This window comes from Artibeus jamaicensis, unplaced genomic scaffold, assembly GCF_021234435.1.
Source record: "Artibeus jamaicensis isolate MK-2021 breed Jamaican fruit bat unplaced genomic scaffold, CSHL_Jam_final scaffold_916, whole genome shotgun sequence".
Lineage (NCBI taxonomy): Eukaryota > Metazoa > Chordata > Mammalia > Chiroptera > Phyllostomidae > Artibeus > Artibeus jamaicensis.
The window spans coordinates 43,380,698-43,401,700 of record NW_026522059.1 but is presented as its reverse complement, the minus strand read 5'-3'; the positions used below and the strand labels follow the sequence as shown (position 1 = coordinate 43,401,700).

Sequence of the window (21,003 nt, the reverse complement as noted above, 5' to 3'; positions counted from 1 at the left end):
TTACAACCCTTGTTTCTTTTCTCAAGATCTGCTTGAATTTCTGGAGAAGACTCTTAGAAGGCCCAAAATTTTAGCCCATGTTGAACTTTTTCTCCATCCTTGCTGTAGACACTGAGGCGGCCTAAAAGTCACTTTAATTCTTACTGTGTCACTGTTGTCCAGAACAGAAGTCTTCCTCCTGCATGTAGATTTCAGTGTGTGAAATTTTCAATTTCCTCAGTGATAGCAGTTTTTAGATCACAAGTCTAGATTTTTTAGTCTGTTTGGTGAAGTACCTGACATTTCATGCTCGGGCACTGGACAACTTACTTGGCTACTTAGAACCCCCCCCCCTTTTTTTTTTTCATTTTGATTTTCAGCTAGGTTTTGATAACTTTAATCATTAGATAAATGTCTAACAATGAAAGTTCAAGTTATTACTGTAACATTGATTCTCACAGATCTTAATTTTCTAACTTTATTGGCTCTTTGGGATCGATCAAGGTAACATTTTAGTGCCTGCTATAAATATATTTGAGTATTCAGTTATGCTATCCCTCATGAACTAAAGAGAAAAAAGATAAGCCTTTGAGCAGTGTGTTGTTTTTATCTAGTCAATAGTATTAGAACGTCCATATCTTGCCATATATGATGTGTACTTTTTGCCAAAACCTTTGAGGGAAAAATAAGGATGCTCATTATATATGGGTAATATTAATTCCGTATCTATGCAAATGACTTTAATTCTTTTACTCATGCTTCTGTGTTAAAAGTGTAACTCTAGATAGCAATAATGGTATCCATATGCAAACTTATACCTTGGAATATGATAATCAGCTTTGTTTCTAAATAAACCAATAAATAAATAATTGAATTTAAAAATTAAAACAAAAAAAAGGTTTTATGAAAGTGTGGGCCCAAAACATCAGCACACATTATACAGCAGAGTGCATTATCCGCAGCAAAATACAGTAAATGATCACATGAAAGTGCCTTTGGATTTGTGAGGAAAAAAGGGTAACTGTGGGCTGTGGTGAACAAGCTTGCCAGCCTGTGAGAGATTTAGGAGGTTATCAAAGGGAGTAGAAAACGGGTAGGTGGAAGGGAAGAGCAAATGGGTTTTTTAGTCAAAAAGGTAAGCATACAAAAAACAGGAATAATCAGAATATAGGCAGGATATCAGACAAAAAGAATAGCTTTATGAACAAGACTTACTAAGAAGATAAATTCTGAAAAAAATAAATAGAGAACTAATTCCTAAGAGTTTCAGGGCATTTAGAGATTTTTAAGCAGTAACTTAATATATAAAATTGTATGTTATGGATGTGAAAGGAGAGAGAGAAGAGTTAAGTTGCCAGTCTCATTACTACAAAAGTTGTTATCAGCAGAATGACTCAGGCACATGAGGAAGCCAGTTTGGGGAAATCTTTATATGGCAATAGAAGTAAACATTAAAGGTATCAGGCACAGAGTCAAGTTATTTGATTTAGCAAACCTTACATGAAAAAGGAAGGTCTGTAAGGCTTTTTTTTTTTAAATAAATGTTCTATGACTCTGGCTTTAATCCCAGTCATCACTAAAAATGGAGTTTGCCCATTGTCTCTTAAAGCTTATTTGTTTTATCCTACTTGGTTGATGATGTCTGGGTATCTTTACTGCTGTTTTACAGAAATAAACAGCTAAATACCTGGCTACCTTGTTTTTCTGGTGCTATTCAGTTAGCCAGTCATCTTCATTTCATTAAATGCATTTTTCTTTACACCTTTAGCTTATATTAGCAATCCCTTACTACAAAGAATTCTATGTCCTTTTCCATTTCAGGCTTCTGAAATCTCTTTAGCACTACACTATAGTGCAGAGGGTCACAAATAACATCTCTATTTCCTGAGATGACATTGCTTTTTTATTTAAAACAATATAGGTCAATCACAGTTTGGACAAATTTATATTAAAGTGTGTTTTAAAAACTAGATTACTTTGTTTTAATACGATCAAGATAACCATGGACTAGCTTTATGCAGTTAGCTCTTGTTTGTCTGTAGTCAGATAAATCATAATAAAACACTTATTTGAGCAAATTATTTCAAGGCTACCAATGCCATTAACAAAAAGACGAGTGTGGGATATTTTTATGAAAGTCGCTTCTCAAGAATTTAGTAACTATCCTGAATACCGATCTTTGCTTATTATGTAATTAGAGATTTTAAGATGCATAGTTACATTTGTAGTCCTCACTTGGAATGTGTTTTGGGGGGATAGGGGCTGTTTGATTTTTATACTGATAGGCAAAATCCAGATTCAGTGGGCTCAGCATAAAGTGAAGCATTATGTATGTTATTTCCATATTACAACATGTTTGTTCTTGGTAAAATAATTTGGGAGGAATGTAAATGGTATATACTCATACAAGTGTGCTTTTCTCCTTTTACTATTTCTTATGTGGGCTGTAAACACTGAAGTTTTAGCACCGTAGTGCTGCCCAGAGTGTCCTAGCAAGATGGTTTTAAAGGACTTTCACGCTGCTCGATGTTTAATAAGCATGGCAGATACAAGAGCTCTAAACCTGATTTTTATTTTAAACTAATAAAACATTTATTTTTGCGTGTTATTTATCAGACTTCTTTCTTGATATATGAAATTCACCGTGAAATGAATCTCTTAAAAATTGAATCCTTAGTTTTCCCATGTTAAGCACTTAAGGGAGAAATTCCCATAATGCTTACATTTTGAACTTGAATTTGAAAGACTTTTTTTTAAAAGATACATCCAAGTAAATTATATTAACATAACTTTAATTAATGTCATGTTTCCACCTAGTACCATCTAGTGTTTTAGCCTCAATCTATGTGAAATGAGTTGGCTGTTTTTTCTAGCCCTCTCGTATGTGGCTTTCTCAGTATCTAATTTAGCATGGCATTATTCTATGTGCCAGAATTGCTCAGGAGTTAACCAAGAGATGACCTATCTAATCTTATTTTCCACATAGAAGTTATTTTTACTAAATCTTAGCATGCCAGGATTTACTAATGTCCACTTACTGAGATGGGATGTGGCATTGACCATTTTGTATATTTAACTAAAATATCAGGATTTATTCTTTCGCTCAGCATGCTTTTTCTGTCTATTGTGTGCCAGACCCGGTGCTAGGCACTGAGGACGGGAAAGAGGGAGTGTAATGGGAGTGGCAAGAAGAACAAGGAACTACAGAAGGCTGAGTGTTAGAACAGGGCAGAACCTGAGCTCTCTGTGTGTGTTCTGAGAGTAAGAAAGGCTCAGTATTTGCATTGGAAAATCAGAATTCACAGCATGCAAACATTAATATGTTTTAAGAAGTTAGTAGATTTTGAATACAAAAATTGTGGAAACTGGCCTATGTTTACTCAATATACGTACGTTTTTCTCAAAGATAGAAAAGAAGTAATTAAAATTAAAAAGTATTTTTGATAAAAACTGTCTCAGTTTCAAACTTAAAGGCCAATAGGCATATCCCTCACCAGCCTTTTTTAAAAAAACAGAACATTAGTGCCACCAGTAAAAGAGAAATTAACTGATTTTGCATAATCTATGAAGTATGTTTTCACAAGTGGATATAAAGATGACTTTTACATCCTGTTGCCTTTTGACAGCATTATATATCAAATACAGAGAAAATTGATTAAGTGTGGAGAAAAATTATACAAATTAAATTCAGAACCATTTTCTGTTTTTCATAATAAAATGATTGCTCAAAGAATTCCATCTGATGACTGTTGAAAGCTCACTGCAGTTTATGATATAACTGATAAAATCTGCATCCTTGGCCTTCCAACAACCTTTACACCAGCAGATGGTGGGCGTAAAGATGTCATTCATCATTTATTTACAATGGACTTTATTTATTCTAGTGTCAACAGCTGCCCCAGGGAGTGGGTTATTGAATTCAAATGTGAGGCTCTGGGTTATTTGCTTCCTTTCAAATTTGTCTTCAGAGCTTAGTTGCTAGGAGTCCATTCTGTGCTCTAATAATGATTCATGTATTGTGAAGCCATTCAGTAAATTGGGTTGTCAGGGATTGCCAAAAAAGGTTTAGAGGTCTCGTTGGGGCGGGGGTTGTATGTGCATCTGGTTGTCTGGTTGACTTGAGCAATAGTGGTTATTATGTGACTTTTTCCTAAGGTTGGTGAAGTTAGGTTTACTTCTTTTCCTTTATGCACTTATTCCCTACCTGCCCGTATTCTGCATATGAATAATAAGGAAAAGAAGAGGACAATTTATTAACGGAAACTCTCACCCTTTTCTTTCCTTACAGGCAGGGCAAGAGTCCTTTCGTTCCATCACAAGGTCATACTACAGAGGTGCAGCCGGGGCTTTACTAGTATATGACATTACAAGGTGAGAACTTAGAAATTTTTTAGTTCAGTGGTCAGTGCAGAGAATTTTTCTAAATAAATATAGGTACTAGTAATAAAAATATACCTTTGCCTTTATGCCCTCGCTATTTCCCTTTAAAGCTTGTGTATCTTGAATTAAAACTATTTTCTTACAAGTACCCTCTAGTTGATCAGTTTGGTGATATTATTTATACATTGGGATTTAATACAGTGCTATTATTTATAATTTCTAAATTGAACTGTAATCAGTGGACTCGAAATTCAGATACTGTACTTGACATCTGTTTTTATTACATAAGTGGCAATGGCTAAAAGTAGTTATCTTTAATAGAATACATACTGTTCATTGTACACTGCTGGGGAATTCCTTTGAAAATAGTAATCAAATTACCATTTATGTTTAGGAGAGATACATTCAACCACTTGACAACCTGGTTAGAAGATGCCCGCCAGCATTCTAATTCCAACATGGTCATTATGCTTATTGGAAATAAGAGGTAAAAAGAATAATTTAAAACTTTTTTGCATTAATTATGAAGACTGTGGATAACTGTTTATGTGATACCTGTTAAAGTGCTTATTTTATACATTTGTCCAAATATAAGTTAGTTAACAGTTTCTTAAATCATAAAATTTTGAAAATCCTAAGGTGTTTCATTTGGTTTTTAAAACATAGATAATAAACTTTGTCAGAAATTATTCTTACTTCAAATAGTTTTTGTTGGAATGTATACTTTAAAGAATTATCTGAAAGTTTTACATGATTAGTAATTTAAAATAAAGCCTACTGATTTATTCTAAGGCTTTATATTGGTGTCATATTAATGTTGTTTTTTAATCTCATTTTACTTTACATTTGTACAGAGCTTTATCTGCGGTGAATTTTCTTGTGCTCTATGTCTAAAAAGATAGTACACAGGAAAACACGTTCTTCCCCATAGTTTCTATAAACTTGCAAGAGTGTGGGAAAGTTACCATTAGTGTTAGTAGAAAATTTTCTTTAGTTTTATAAAATAGTGTTAAATGGTAATGTTTTTAGAAAGGTAAAACCAAGACCCTCATATGATAATGAACACATGTCAGAGCTTTTATTTATCTCATTAACTAATGAGGGAACCAGTAAGACCTTACAGTAGATTTAAAAGAGAACTCAGAATACCACATTTATAGTCACATGAGGAATGCTGAAATGAATTTACAAACATAACAAAACTGAACAGTATCCATAGGATGATCATTGTACTTCATGGACTGCATGCAGCCTGCATGTCTATGGACCACAGTTATCTGCATTATTATCTGTTTTCCAGGAGTTAATTTTGTGTCTACAGCCTTTGAAAATTTGTGGGATGCAGTTCAAGCAGTTCTTAGAGGAGGGGGTTATAGCACTAAACACTTTTATTAAGAAAAATTTGAAATTGTAACCTAAACTTTAATTTAAATATTAAAACTAGAAAGATAAGAGCACATTAAACCCAAGGTTGGCAAAAAAGGAGGTAATAAAAAAACCGGTAAAACAACAAGTTAGTTCTTGAAAAGATAAAGAAAATAGATACAAATCAGGAAAAAAAATAAAGACACATGACCAACATCAGAAATTAAAGAGTAATACCACTACAGATCCGTCAGACATTACAGGCATAGTAAGAGAATGTTATAAACAGAGTGAAAGGATTGAGGAGATGTTGGCCAAAGGACACAAACTTGTAATTAGAAGGCGAATGAGTTATGGAAACCTAATGCACAGCATTGTGATTTTGTTTACTAGTACTGTATTACATACTTCAGAGTTGCCAAGAGACTAGATCTTAAATGTTCTTAACACAGAATGAAATAATTGTGTGAGATGATGGAGGTGTTAGCTAATGCTGTGTTGGTAATTGTACTGTGTTATATCAGTATGTCAGATCAACAGGTTGTATACCTTAAATGTGCACAGTATTATGGGTCAATTAGATCTCATAAAAATAAATGAGCCCCAAACAATTCTTTAAAACTTATTTTCACAACAGACTCCTCAACTCTGAACTATAGATACCTTAGTCTTCCTAAGATAGTCATCTTTCTCATCTTTAGAGTTATTAAGTGCCCCCCCACCAAAAAAAAACCCCTAAATAAATGGAGAGATAGACTGTGTTCATGGGTAGAAACTAAGTATTTTCAAAATGTCAATTCCTCCAAAATTGATCTAAAGTTTCATTGTAATCCCAGTCAAATTCATCAGACTTTTTGTAGGAGGTGGAAATTGATAAGCTGACTTTAAAATTTATGTGAAAATACAAAATTGGATTTTGTCCAATTTTGGTTCAGTCATTGGTTTCAGTGACTCTGATTTCAAGATATATTATACTATAATCAGTTTAGTCTGATAATGGCATACATAGACACAAATCAGGGAACGGAGTGAGAAGTGCAGAAGTAGACCCATCCATACGTATATGGTTAATTTATTTTTGACAAAGGTGCCGAGGCAGTTCAGTGTGGGAAAGGGTAATCTTTTCATCAAATGATGTTGGAACAATTGAACAGCCATGTGCAAAGAAAATGAACCTTGACCCTTACCTTACGCCATATATGAAAATTTACTGGAAGTGGATCATAGACCTACATGTAAGAGCTAAAAGTATTTTTAAAATTCTAGAAGAAAACAAAATTTTAGTTTCTCCAGTATTGTCGGGCATTTCTTAAATAGCCCAGAAAGAGAGCATTAAGTGGGGTGGGGGGGAATCAATCAATTATACTTCAACAAAATTTAAAAGTCCTGCTCTCCAAACGACAGTTCCAAGATGAAAAGACAAGCTACAGACTAGGAGAAGATATGTGCAGAACATAGGTCCGAGAAAAGATTAGAATCTAGAGTAAATGTAGAATTCTTACAATTCATTCATTAAAAAGATATCCCAGTTTTGGGTTTTTTTTAAAGGTTTTATTTATTTTTAGAGAGGGGGAAAGGAGGAGAAAGAGAGGGAGAAAAACACCAATGTGTGGTTGTCTCTCATGCCCCCCACTGAAGACCTGGCCCAAAACCCAGGCATGTGCCCTGACTGGGCATCGAACTGGTGACCCTTTGGTTTGCAGGCCAGTGCTCAATCCACTGAGCTGCATCAGCCAAGGTGATATCCCAGTTTTTTTAAATGAGCAAAAGATCTGAGCAGCACTTCACTAAAGAATATATACAGATGGCAAGTAAGCACGTGAAAAATATTGAACACAACTAATGAGTGAAATACAGATTAGAACCATAATGATATACCATTGTACACTGACTGAAATGGCTGAACTGAAAAAAAGATGAACAGAACTGTAGAGGAACTTGCATTCATACAGGTGGTGGGGATATAAAACAATAAAACTTTGTAAAACAATTGGGTAGTTCCTTTAGAAAGTAAATATGCATCTGTCATACCACCCAGCCATTTCATTCCTGGGTGTTTACCCAAGGTGAATATGCTTCATATGTCCACACATAAAATTATACACAAGTTTTCATAGTAGCTTTATGTGTAATGACTCCAGATTGGCAACAACCCACATTTTAATTAACTGGTAAATGAATAAATTGTGATATAGCCATATAGTGAATACCACTCAGGAACAGAGAGGAATGTGCTATTGGCATATACAACAAAGTAGATGAATCTGAAAAGTATTATGCTGAGTGAAAAACAGACACAAAAAGACAGTGTGTGTTTCCATTTATATAAGATACTAGGAAATGCAGACTAATCTGTAGTGGCCAGTAGCAGGTTATTAGTTGCCTGGGGTGGGGTGGGGGGGGCGGTGTGATGTGTGAAGAACATTAGGGATGGCTTCACAGGCATACGTGCATTACATTCATCAGACTTTCTGTCAAATGTGTAATTTCTTTTATGCCACTTATGCTGTAAAGTAAGGTTGTAAATAACATTACAGTGTATAGATATCATTTTAGAAAGTATTGTTTTAATAGAAATCTAGGTTTGCTGTTAAGAGAAAATACTTAAGCAATACTTTCATTGTAACAGGCTAACTTTTGATTACTTTGTGTGTATGTATTATTTTGGCTTTTACTTAAGGGTTTTCTTGCCTATACTTTCCTCATTTAAATCACATCACTAAACCATTTAAGAGTAAGGCTATTGGAAGGAAGTTGTAATCTTTGTAATATGGAAGTATTCATACTATCATTTGATGGTGATGTGTGACATAATAGGATGTTTGGAGAAGGAAGAGAATTTTCATATCTTTATCTCCAATGTTTTCCTCGTGTCTGCAACATAGTGGGCGGCAACCTACTGGTGGCTTCAGTTTGGTTGCTGCCTCTATGTAGAGCTTATAGTCCAGATATCAAAAGGAAAAGCAAGGTATAGTATATACAAGAGGTGTTTCTAATGACCGTGGATGGGTAGCCCTTATAATTAGGGGTATCGTAGCTGTGAAAAGTCACTTTAAGGGAGAAGCTAGAAGAAAGGAAAAGAGAATGTATGACAGGCAAAGAGTGAATGGAAATGAACAGGAATGAATGAGGTGATTATTATTAGATGAGGTGAGTTGGGGTAGACATGGAAACAGGGAATAAGCAATTTTTGAATTAGATGCAGTAAGCACTAGGGAGCCAGTGAAGAGATTGGAGAAGGGTGCTGACCTAGTCAGAGTGACAGATAACACGGACTTTTCTTACTATGGCATTTTAAATTGGTTATATAAGAAATAGGAAGCAAAATCTACAAAGATGAAAGGTTTTAATATTTTAAAGGATTATCATATAAACCTTAAACCAAAGGTTCTCTTATATAGTAAGAGAATTTAGGAAACAGAGATTGAAGTAATAAAAACAATTTAAACAGAGTTAATGGAGATGAAAAGTCAAAGACAACAATATGATTTCATGCCTGGAAAACTGAGGAAATGACCAAAGGAGAGTGACAACAGAAACATCATGAGTAGTGAAGTATTTAAAGAAAAGCTTCCTTTTCTTTAAACAATCCCTCAGTGTCCAAGTTCTTAACCCTCTGCCAAGATAATATTTCGAGTTGCAAACATATCAGATACTGGTAGTGGAAAACTAGGAATAACTTTAAATACCCCCCAAATAAGAGATTATTTAAATAAAAATATGCCATGTATAAAATGGGATGATGGGTAGTTAAAGGAAAGGTATTTTCTTAAGGACTTTGTGTAATTTAAAGCTGATTTTCTCTTAAGAATGATTAGATAAAGGGTCAAGAGCACACCCCCCTCTTTTAATTAATTAATCAATTAATTAATTAATCATCCTCACCCAAGGACATTTTTTCATTACATTTAGAGAGAGGAAGGGAGAGAAAGAAATATTGAGGGGGTGCCCAGAGTTGGGATCGAACCCGCAACCTAGGCATATGCCCTGACTGGGAATCAAACCCCGCAACCTTTGGGTTGTGACAACACTATAGCCAACTAAGCCACACTGGCCAGGGTCATCCCCCTCCACCCTTGCCTTCTTAATTCCTACTAGAGTGTAGGCTTCATGAGTTGGTGGGCAGGGGATAGACTTCTGTCTATTTTGTTGAGTGGTCTGTCCCACATATAGGCAGGAGCCTGGCCCACAGGAGGCTGTCAGATTATAATTGGATAAATTATCCTTGCATACTTATGCTTTAATATTTGCAAACTTAGTTTGCCTGCTTTTTATGTTCTCATCTTACCACTAGTATTTTATAGCCTGGCTATGTAAATTACCAGCATGGCATATACTTACTACTCCCTTTATAGTATTTTATATCAAACTTTCTTTCCAACATTTCAGATTTTTAGGAGTCTATTTTGAACACTTGTTTCACTGAGTGAATGCTTAGATGGCATTTAATAAATCATAAAATATCTCTAAAGTCTAACTACTGTGAAGGTTACAAAACGGTCATCAGAATCACTCACAGAAGTTTCAGTCACAGAAACAGCAGTGACTGATAATGACTGATATGGCACCTTTGTAAAAATAATTGAAAAGCTTATCCAGTCAGTAAGCTTCGAAGTTATGAAATTCCTTCTGAATTTTGGAAAGTCGAAACATTGCTATTACTTAACATTAGGTGGATGAGACTTTAACATCTTTGTTTTGTTTGTATTATTCCTAATTTGTGTAATTTAGATTTATATAAAACACAACCAATTTTTACTGTGCAATCAGTAAAAATAATATTGTAAAAGACTGCAAAATGACATGGGAAAATGGTCTGTGATTTAGTAAATGAAAAACAACAAATTATAATGAATAGTGGGTATGAATATATTCTGATAAGGAGAAACAAAATGAGTAATATAGAATTATATTCACCAAGATGTTAATTACTTATGGAAAGGGAATGGATAGTTTTTTCCTTTGCATTTTTCCTAATTTGACGAAAGTTCTCCAATAAATCGTCAGAAAAAATAATCATTACAGAATGTTTTAATGATACATATAGCACCTTGGTCTGGATGGAATCACTCTCCCAGCTCTTCCTAGAGTGTGAAGTTGGATGCTTTACTTAACCCTTTTGTGCCTCAGTCACCTGATCTGTCAAGTGAATTAAATGAAATTGTAAATAAAACTGTGTTGATGGAGAATTAAAAATTGTTGCATTTGTTCAATAGACTATAATACAGCAGAAAAAAATAAGAAGCTAGACCTACATACATTATGTAGATTAATCTGAAAAACATAATATTGACTAAAATTAACAAGTTGTAGAACAATAGCTGCATCTGAATTTTTTTTAAACATGCAAAAAATCACTTCCGTTTATGGCTGTAAATGTTAGTGTAAATGTAAAAACACCATGAGAATGAATGAGATCAGGAAGACAGGCAGGCACACAGGAGGTAGTTCAACTGTGTTAAGTACTTATTTCTTAACAGAAAAATCGATAAAGTTGTCAAAATAATATGTGTCATGTCTAGATGGAAGTGCATGGCTAGTATATTATTCTCCACCCTATTTTATGTGCATATAATATTTTATAATAAAATTTAACATTTTTACAACAAAACATACTTGAAGGAGACTGTTACTTTCCTCCACTACCTTACTAATACAATTCCAATATAAAAATGAGTATATCATGCTTTTGTTACAGATTTCTAGCTTACAGCTTTGTTTTTGTTTCTTCTTTTATATTAACACTTTTTTCTTATTACTGGAAATTAAACCAACTTGGATTAATAATCTAATTAATTTTTTTAGTGCTTTAGATTTTATTAAATAATTTCCTTTAGTTTCTGAGAATTGTATGACTTATTTTTTAAGCACATTCATAGAAAGTCAGTCTGGCCAAATGATGAGGAAACTAGCATAGTAGTTCTGCTCTCTCAAATTATTACTTTGAGTAAAATGGTTCCTTTGGGAATCCACGGTATTTGGAGGCAAGGTACTGGGCTGGATGTTTCCATTAGATTTCTCCTAGTTTGGGCATTGTAGGACTGTAATTCACAGTATTCTGTTGGATTGTTAGTTCTTTGAAACTAAGCATTGTGTTCTAAACACTTTGACCCTCGAACTTCCGCCAAGATGGAGGTGTAGGTGGAAACACCTTGCGTCCGTGCACAACCAAATCTAAAAATAAAGTTTTAACAACAATAAACACAACCAAACCACACAGAAAATCGACAATACAGAGTCCAAAGACAACGAAATGCTCAGCTAAACCAGTAAGAGGCGTGAAGCCAGCATCCAAGCGGGTTGGCAAAAAAGATCCCAGACCGGGTGGTGCGCAAGCAGCCGAAGGCGCAGATCCCAGGTGCGGGCTAGCTACAGGCAGGCGGACACAGGGAAGAGGACACAAGGAAGAGGCACGGCTGGCTGTCTGCGGTCAGTGGAGCATTTGCGTGCAGATAAACCAGTGAAGAGGCGAGCGTTGAGACCACACGGTGCAGGGCTGCGGGCTCGCACATTTCCGCTCAGATAAATAGGCCGGGGCGGTGGGACGGACTGGCGAGCAGAGAGGACCGCCACTGCTTCCTCCCTGACCCCGCCCCCACATACAACGTCACAAACCAGCGACCTGAGTGGCCCTGCCCTGGTAAACAACTGAGGCTCCGCTCCTCATGCTTAATGGGCACGAACAGACCAAAAATGGCTCAAGAAGCACTCAGAGCCCCAGAGCCAATAAATCTAAGTGACCAAGAAATAGCCAAACTTTCAGATGCACAGTTCAAAACTCTGGTGATCAGGATGCTCACAGAACTGGTTGATTATAGTCACAAATTAGAGGAACATATGAAAGCTAAACTAATTGAAATGAATGGTAATGCACAGGAAACCAACAGTAATGGAAAGGAAACTGGGACTCAAATCAAGGGAGTAGACCAGAAGGAAGGAAAAAATGACTAATCAGAAAAGAATGAAGAAGCAAGAATTCAGAAAATGAGGAGAGGCTTAGGAACCTTCAGGACATCTTTAAACATTCCAACATTCGAATTATAGGGGTAGCAGAAGGGGAAGAGGAGCAGTCACGAGTAGAAACCCTATTTGAACAAATAATAAGAGAGAACTTCCCCAGTCTGGCAAAGGCAATAGACTTCCAGGAAATCCAGGAAGCTCACAGAGTCCCAAAGAAGTTGGACCCAAGAAGAAACACACCAAGGCACATCATCATTACATCAGCCAAGATTAAAATGAAGGAGAGAATCCTAGAAGCAGCAAGAGATAAGGGGACTGTCACCTACAAAGGAGTTCCCATCAGACTGTCAGCTGATTTCTCAAAAGAGACCTTACAGGCAAGAAGGGGCTGGAAAGAGGTATTCCAAGTCATGAAAACCAAAGACCTACAACCAAGATTGCTCTATCCAGCAAAGTTTTCATTTAAAATGGAAGGACAGATAAAGTGCTTCTTGGATAAGACCAAATTCAAGGAGTTCATCATCACCAAGCCCTTATTATATGAATGTTAAAGGGACTTACCTAAGAAAAAGAAGATAAAAAAAGATGAACAGTGAAAGGACAGCAAACTCACTGTTATCAACAACCACACCTAAAACAAAAGCAAATTAAGAGGACAGCTAAATCAGGAGTGAACCATAGAAATGAAGATCACATGGAGGATTAGCAACAGGGGAGTGGGAGAAGGAGAAGAGGGGAGAAGGTACAGAAAATAAGTAGCACAGACAGTAGATAGAAAATAGATAGGGGGAGGGTAAGAATAGTAGGGGAAATACAGAATCTAAAGAACTTGAGACACGTGTTCATGAACTAAAGCGTGGGAATGGTGGGGGAGGGATGTGCAGGGTGGAGGGGAAAGGAGGGGGGAATAGAACAAATGTAATGGCATAATCAATAAAAAATGTTAAAAAAAAACACTTTGACTCTCATAATAACTCAGCATAATGCAATTGACTATTACGTGTTAAAAATCAACTGAAAGAATGGTCAGTACAACTGTGAATCTCTTGGTATATTTTCTGTAGATGCCTCTGTTTGACCTGTGTTAGTGAATAACATGGCTCTTTCCTATGTTTAGTGATTTAGAATCTAGAAGAGAAGTAAAAAAGGAAGAAGGTGAAGCTTTTGCACGAGAACATGGACTTATCTTCATGGAAACTTCTGCTAAGACAGCTTCAAATGTAGAAGAGGTAAGTGAGAGACCCTTTTAAATGTTTATCATCTTTTTACTTAATAGAATTATTTTGTATACTTTAATATTCATTTGGTGGTATGTCTTCCATAAGCCTTTTAATTACTGGTGATCTTTGTAGGAAAAATTCTTTCCTATGAAATTCCTTGTAACGTTCATCTTATATCAGACTCGAGTGCTCTAACACATCTTTATATACATTTTATCAAAAATATTTTTTCTCTTGCGTGAGAGGGATAGAAAGGATGATGTTTGGAGGTATTTCTAGACACTGAACATTTATAGCTTATTTATAGCCATTTCTGATTAAATAGGTAATGTATTATATTATTGCCATGTAATACAGAGAATGTAGAAATTCTGCCATCTTTAATAGATAAAATTTGCAGTATCTCTATTCCCTTAATCAACTTGAACTGTTGAAAGTTCTCTGAAAACATTATGTTCTTTACTGTACGTGTTTGAATATAGCATTAACATACTGTACATAGATGAGCAGAAAGTTAATTATAATGGTAGATATATTGCTAGACTCTATTTAAAGAAAAAAACAAAACAGAAATAAGGCTGAAAAATTATTAGCCTGCCCACAATAATCTTACAGTTCCACCTTTCTGGATAAGAATCTTAAGAGCAATGGCAGACAGGGATTGTAGAACACAGATGATTGAAGAATCTCATTATTCTAAGGATGGCGGAGGATGAGGTCATAGGCAGCAGGTAGCACAATGCCTGTGACATAGTAAACAGGGAGTAAATATTTATTAAGAATGGAGCTTGGTCTTCTAATTAACCCTTGAACCCAGAAATTGACTATAGTAGTTGAACAGCATTGGTATTCACTGAAGAATTCTTTCTTAGGTAAGATATTATACTTAGCTATACTCGATGGGATGCTCTGTGATTGTCCTTAGTGCATTTCTTATAGGCACCAACTAATGCTTTACTGTTACTGCCAGTAATTTCCATGTGATAACATACAAGAACAGTGTTTCACTTCACACAGCAAACCCAGAGAGAAAACTATTCCTCTGTTTTTCACCTTACAATATACATGTAAACCTGCCTGTTTCAGAGAGGGACTCGTTTATTACAGGTGTTGTATTTGAATCCATATGGGCCAACATGTTGTAGTGTTTCAGGGTGTCTGAAACATATTAGTGATTATTAACAGTGAATTTTTCTTGTTGATTTTGTGAACTGTACAGACAGAATTGTCTACTTTTTGATAAAGTACCATACTATGAAGTCAGATAACAAGGCGTCAACTATTGGAAAGTAATCCTTGACTTCTAGTTCTGTCTCTAATGCCTTTGTCTTCATTTTTCTTACTCTTAATCAGTAACTGTAGCTATGTACATGCAAGTAAGATTTCTCTTGTCCTTTAAATGAAATACAGGTACCTCCCATTTTTAAAAGTTTGTGATACACCACTTTGCTTTTACTGTACTAGTGTAGGTTTTGGGTAAAAGTAAAGTGGTGTAAGGCAAACTTTCAGAAAGCAGAGGCAAATACCCTTCACTTTATGCCATTTCAGCTTAGGAAAAAATGATAGAAACACCTTACTTCCATATATGGTGGAAACCTGGTTATTCTATTAATGTTTTGGCAGCACATACTATAAACCTTCTGTATCTGTGGTTAATAAGGAAAATAATTGCTTAAATTTTATCTGGGCAGGAATTCTCCATACTCGTTAGAGGATAGCATTTTATATTTAATCATGTAAATTACTTTGCCTCAGAAGCCGAGGATTTAAGAAATAATTCTTTAAATTTTATTTTTAAAGGATTCATAGGCAAGCATTACATAATGTAATCATTCATGAGATTTCGCCTAAAGGCTAAAAATATTTTGTGATAAAATATTTTAAGAAGGTAGAAGACCATTCTGTGATCCAAAAAGGGTGAGAGCAAACCTGAATCTCTTTAGATGACTTAGGAACATAGTGAATATGAAAATAATAACCAGAGACTTCTGCTTCTGGGAAGATGGACTAGACTTACTTTCACCTATTCCTGCTAAGTCCAAAACTCTAAACATGATACACAAAACAATTACAAGAAGACTCCAAATGGTGGAAGGAAGAAAGGGGACCAGCTAGAGACCTTGGGACCTGAGAAAAGACACAGAAGTAATTTCCCTTTGGTTTTCTGTTTGCCTGATGTACTTAGATTGGGTGCTAGAGAAACTGGCAATCTAGAAAGGCTAACAGGTGTGGGGGGCGAAAAAACTCATTCTGTAGGCAGAGGACTAGGCAAGTCACAGCCTAGCAAGACAGAAAGCTTTTGGAAAGTAACTGTTCTACTACAGACAAACATCACAGAAAAAAAAAATTGAGCACTGCTTTCACAATAGGTTGACTGTGATGAGGTTCTCCTACACTCGTTTCCTTGTGGGAACAGTGTCAAAGAAAGCCAGATAAAACGTAGGGTTAAATAAGATCCAGGGTCTTATAAAACAGTATCCAAAGTGTCATGGTTTTAGTAAAGTCACTATTTATACCTAGAACCAGGAAGATCTCAAACTGAATGAAAAAATCTATTCAATAGATGCTAACAGCAAGATGTCATGTTAGAATTATCTCACAGGGATTTTTTTTAGACAACCATTATAAAAATGCCTCAACAAATAATTAGGAACATGCTTGAAGCACACGAAAAATGGTCTCAGCAAAAGAAATACAAGGTCAAAAGAAGAACCAGATAGAAATTTAAGAACTGAAAAATGTAACTGAAAGTAAAAAAAGAAAACAGTGGATGGATGATATCAGCAGAATGAAAGGGACAGAGGAAAAAAATAGTGAACTGGGTGATGGAACAATGGAGACTACTCAGTGTACATTATAGGGAGAAAACAGATGGAAAAAATGAACAGTACCTCAGAGACCTGTGGGACAGTAGCAAAACCTCTCACATTGCGTTATCAGAATTTTAGAAAAAGAAAGATGACCCTGAGAAAGAACTCAAAGTAATAGTGACTGAAAACTTCCCAAATGTGTAAGAAGATACAAAACCTACAGACTCAAGAAGCTAAGCCAGATCAGACAGGGTAAAACCAAACAAATCAGCACTAAGACACGCTTTTGTTCAGAGTCAAGTCTCTGAAAGCTGAAGACAACATAAATATCTTGAAACAACTCCTTACCTTGTTGAATGATGGCAAATTTGTCACTACAAGACATGTGGGCAAGAAGGAAATAGCACAATGTTTTTTAATAGCGCAAAGAAAAGAACCTTAAGCCCAGAATGCTAGAACCAACAAAAAAATACCTTTTAGGAAATCAAGACATTCTCAGATTAAAAAAGAAAAATACCCTAAGAATTTATCAATAGCAGATCTGTGGCTAAAGGAAGTCATACCAGCAGTCAAACAATAAAATAAAGAATCTTGGATAAAGGAACACTAGTAACCAAAAGGATGGATAATTATGATAAACTTTTCCTTAAAACTTTTGAGTCTCATAAATTATATTTGACAATTTTAAGCAAAACTATAATTTCTGATGTGATTTTCAGTGTACATTTAGGAAATACTGTAAGCCAGACAGAACTGCAAGGTATGTGAAGCTAAAAAACAAGGGAACCTGTGGAATTAAACTAAGGATTCAGGCAGTGTCCAACCATGGTTATGAATTTATCTATTCCTTCTTAAGTTCTGTTGGTTCCAGTTATCAATAACAGATAATTGGAAAAATCCAGAGACTTGGACTAGACGGCACACTACTAAATAATGTGTGTGTCAAAAGAGAAGTCTCAAAGAAAATTTTAAAATACACTGAACTGAATGTAAATGAAAGTACAACATATCGAAATTTGTGGGAAACAGATAATGCAGAGGGAAATTTATAGCATTAAATGCATACATTAGAAAGAGGAAATGTCTCACATCAATATTTTAGCTCTTATGTCAAAGCTCAAGGCCCCGGCCAGGTAGCTCAGTTGTGGGTTCAGTCTCTGGTCAGGGCACATATAAGGAGCAACCAGTGAACGCACACATGGGCAGAACAACAAATTAATGTTTCTCTCCTCTTAAATCAATACATTTTTAAAAAAATTTTAAAAAGAAACCTGGCCAGGGGACCCAGTTAGCTGGGGCATCAGTCCTACACACTAAAAGGTTGCAGGTTCGATTCCCAGTTCGGGTGCTTATGGAAGGCAACCGTGTGATCAGTGTTTCTCACATCAGTGTTTCTCTTCCTCTCTCTCACTCCCTTCACCCCTCCCTTCTTCTCTTTCTAAAATCAATAAACATATCCTCAGGTGAGGATTGAAAGAACTCAAACACAAGGAAGGGAATATAAAAATAAGAGCAGAAATTGGTGAAATTGAGAAGAGGAAAACAATAATATAAACAAGAAAAAAGGTGGTTTTTAAAATATATATATTGTATTGATTATGCCATTACAGTTATCCCCTTCCCCACCTTCTTTCCCCTCCACCCTGCACATCCCCTCTGACCCACATTCCTCCCCTTTAGTTCATGTCCGTGTGTCATAAGTTCTTTAGCTTCTACATTTCCCATACTGTTCTTGCTCTCCCCCTGTCTATTTTCTACCTACCATCTATGCTACTTATTCTCTGTGCCTTTTCCCACCCCCCCTCCTCCCACTCCCCTGTTGTTAACCCTCCATGTGATCTCCATTTCTGTGGTTCTGCTCCTGTTCTAGTTGTTTGCTTAGTTTGCTTTTGTTTTAGGTGTGGTTGTTCATAACAGTGAGTTTGCTGTCTTTTCACCGTTCATCTTTTTTATCTTCTTTTTCTTAGGTAAGTCTCTTTAACATTTCGTATAGTAAGGGCTTGGTGATGAACTCCTTGAACTTGACCTTATCTGAGAAGTATTTTATCTACTCTTCCATTCTAAATGAAAGCCTTGCTGGATAGAGCAGTCTTGGGTGTCAGTCCTTGCCTTTCATGACTTGGAATATTTCTTTCCAGCCCCTTCTTGCCTGTAAGGTCTCTTTTGAGAAATCAGCTGACAGTCTGATGGAAACTCCTTTGTAGGTGACTGTCCCCTTATCTCTTGCTGCTTCTAGGATTCTCTCCTTCATTTTCATCTTGGCTAATATAATTATGATGTGCCTTGGTGTGTTTCTTCTTGGGTCCAACTTCTTTGGGACTCTCTGAGCTTCCTGGACTTCCTGGAAGTCTATTTCCTTTGCCAGATTGGGGAAGTTCTCCTTTATTATTTGTTCAAATAAGTTTTCCACTTGTGGCTGTTCCTCTTCCCCTTCTGCTACCCCTATAATTCGAATGTTGGAACGTTTAAAGATGTCCTGAAGGTTCCTAAGCCTCTCCTCATTTTTTTTTTAATTCTTGTTTCCTCATTCTTTTCTTTCTTCCTTTCTTTTCATTGTTTCTTTCTTCCTTCTGGTCCACTCCCTTGATTGGAGCCCCAGTTTTCTTCCCATCACTATTGGTTCCCTGTACATTTTTCTTCATTTCACTTAGTGTAGCCTTCATTTGTTCATCTAATTTGTGACCAAAACCAACCAGTTCTGTGAGCATTCTGATCACCAGTGCTTTGAACTGTGCATCTGATAAGTTGGCTATCTCTTGGTCACTTAAAAGTATTGGCTCTGGGGCTTTGAGCTGTTCTTCTGATTGAGCCATTTTTGTCAGGTTGCACCTGTTACATATGAGTGACAGAGCCTTAGGTGTTCACCAGGGTGGAGCAACCCAGTGTCTAGGTTGTGACACTGTATGTGGGGGTGGGGTCAGAGAACTAACAGTGGTGCTTGTTCTCTCTCTTGGATTTCTCTGCTTCCCACAAGCGGGCACCTTTTCAGTCGGTGCTTTTAGGCTTTATTTCGCAGCACTGGGGCCCTGGGTTGCATGGTCTGTCTTGCTGCCCATTTTTGCCTGGTTCATCTGCACGAGAACATGTAACCACGGTCAGCCCCGTGCTGCCTGCGCCCCCAGGTCTGGCTGCCACTGCCTTTTCCTACTACGATCCCTCTTGCTGGCCACTGACTCCACTCCTCTTACCAGTCTGGTTGAATGGTTGTCAGACCTCCATACAGTTCAATTTTCTGTCTATTCTAGTGGTTGTGTGTTTGTTTCTAAATCTTTGTTGTCCTTAATTCTGGTTGTGCAAGGAGGCACAGTGTTTCCACCTACACCTCCATCTTGGCCACAAGTAAAAGGTAGTTTTTTTTTAGGGTCAGTGAAGTTGACAAATTTTTGTCAAAACTGACAAAACAAAGAGAGAAGGCACATATGACCAGTATTAGGAACAAAACAAGGTATAACTACAGATTCTGCAGACACCAGAGGAATAATATGTAGGTATGATACATAGATGAAATAGACAAAACAACACAAAGTACCACAGCTTACTAGTGTGAAACAGATTATTTGAGTAGTCCTATAACTATTAAGGAAATGAAATTCATAATTTTTAATTTTCCCAAAAAGAAATCTCTAGGACCAGATGATTTCACTGGAGAATTTTACCAATCCTCTAAAGAAAGAATGAATACCATTTCTACACTATCCTTAAGTGGAACATTTTCATATTTATTTTATGAAGCTAATATTACCAAAACCAAAGAAAATACCCCAAAAAGGTACAGACTGGCAGCTCTTATTAATATGAAAACAGAATTTCTCAACAAAATATCAGCAAATGGAATTTCAACAACATATGTAATAATATACATGTACATAAAACATATACATCATGGCCAGATGGCATTTGTTCCAGGCGTGGAAGGCTGGTTCAGTATTCAAAAGCCATGCAGTATAATCCACCATTTTAATTGGGTAAATAGGAAAAACCACATAATAGCAGTCAATGGAGAAAAAGCATTTGACAAATTCAGTTTGTCAATTCTCAAAAAACTAAGAAAGAAAGGAATCAAGGAGGTCTTCCTTAGATTGTTGAAGAGCAACTGCAAAAATCCTACAGCTGACGTTATACTTAATGGTGAAAGGCTGGATACTTTATCCCTTAGATCTGAAACAAGGCAAGAATGTCTGCTCTCAGCATTACTTACCATATTGGTGGAAGTGCTAGCCAGTACAGTCAAGGAAATAAAGGCACACAACTCAGGAAAAAAAGAAAGAAAACTGTTTCTGTGTGTGTAT

General features: G+C 36.1%; 1 protein-coding gene across 1 annotated transcript in view; it reads left to right on the top strand.

Annotated features, from left to right (window-relative positions):
- RAB2A (RAB2A, member RAS oncogene family) overlaps positions 1-21,003 on the top strand; it is a 105,759-nt gene that overhangs the window by 58,739 nt on the left and 26,017 nt on the right. Inside the window, exons 4-6 of the mRNA XM_053660842.1 lie at positions 4,268-4,350; positions 4,754-4,846; positions 13,802-13,913. Coding sequence (XP_053516817.1) covers positions 4,268-4,350; positions 4,754-4,846; positions 13,802-13,913 — 288 coding nt within the window. The remainder of the gene's footprint in view (positions 1-4,267; positions 4,351-4,753; positions 4,847-13,801; positions 13,914-21,003) is intronic.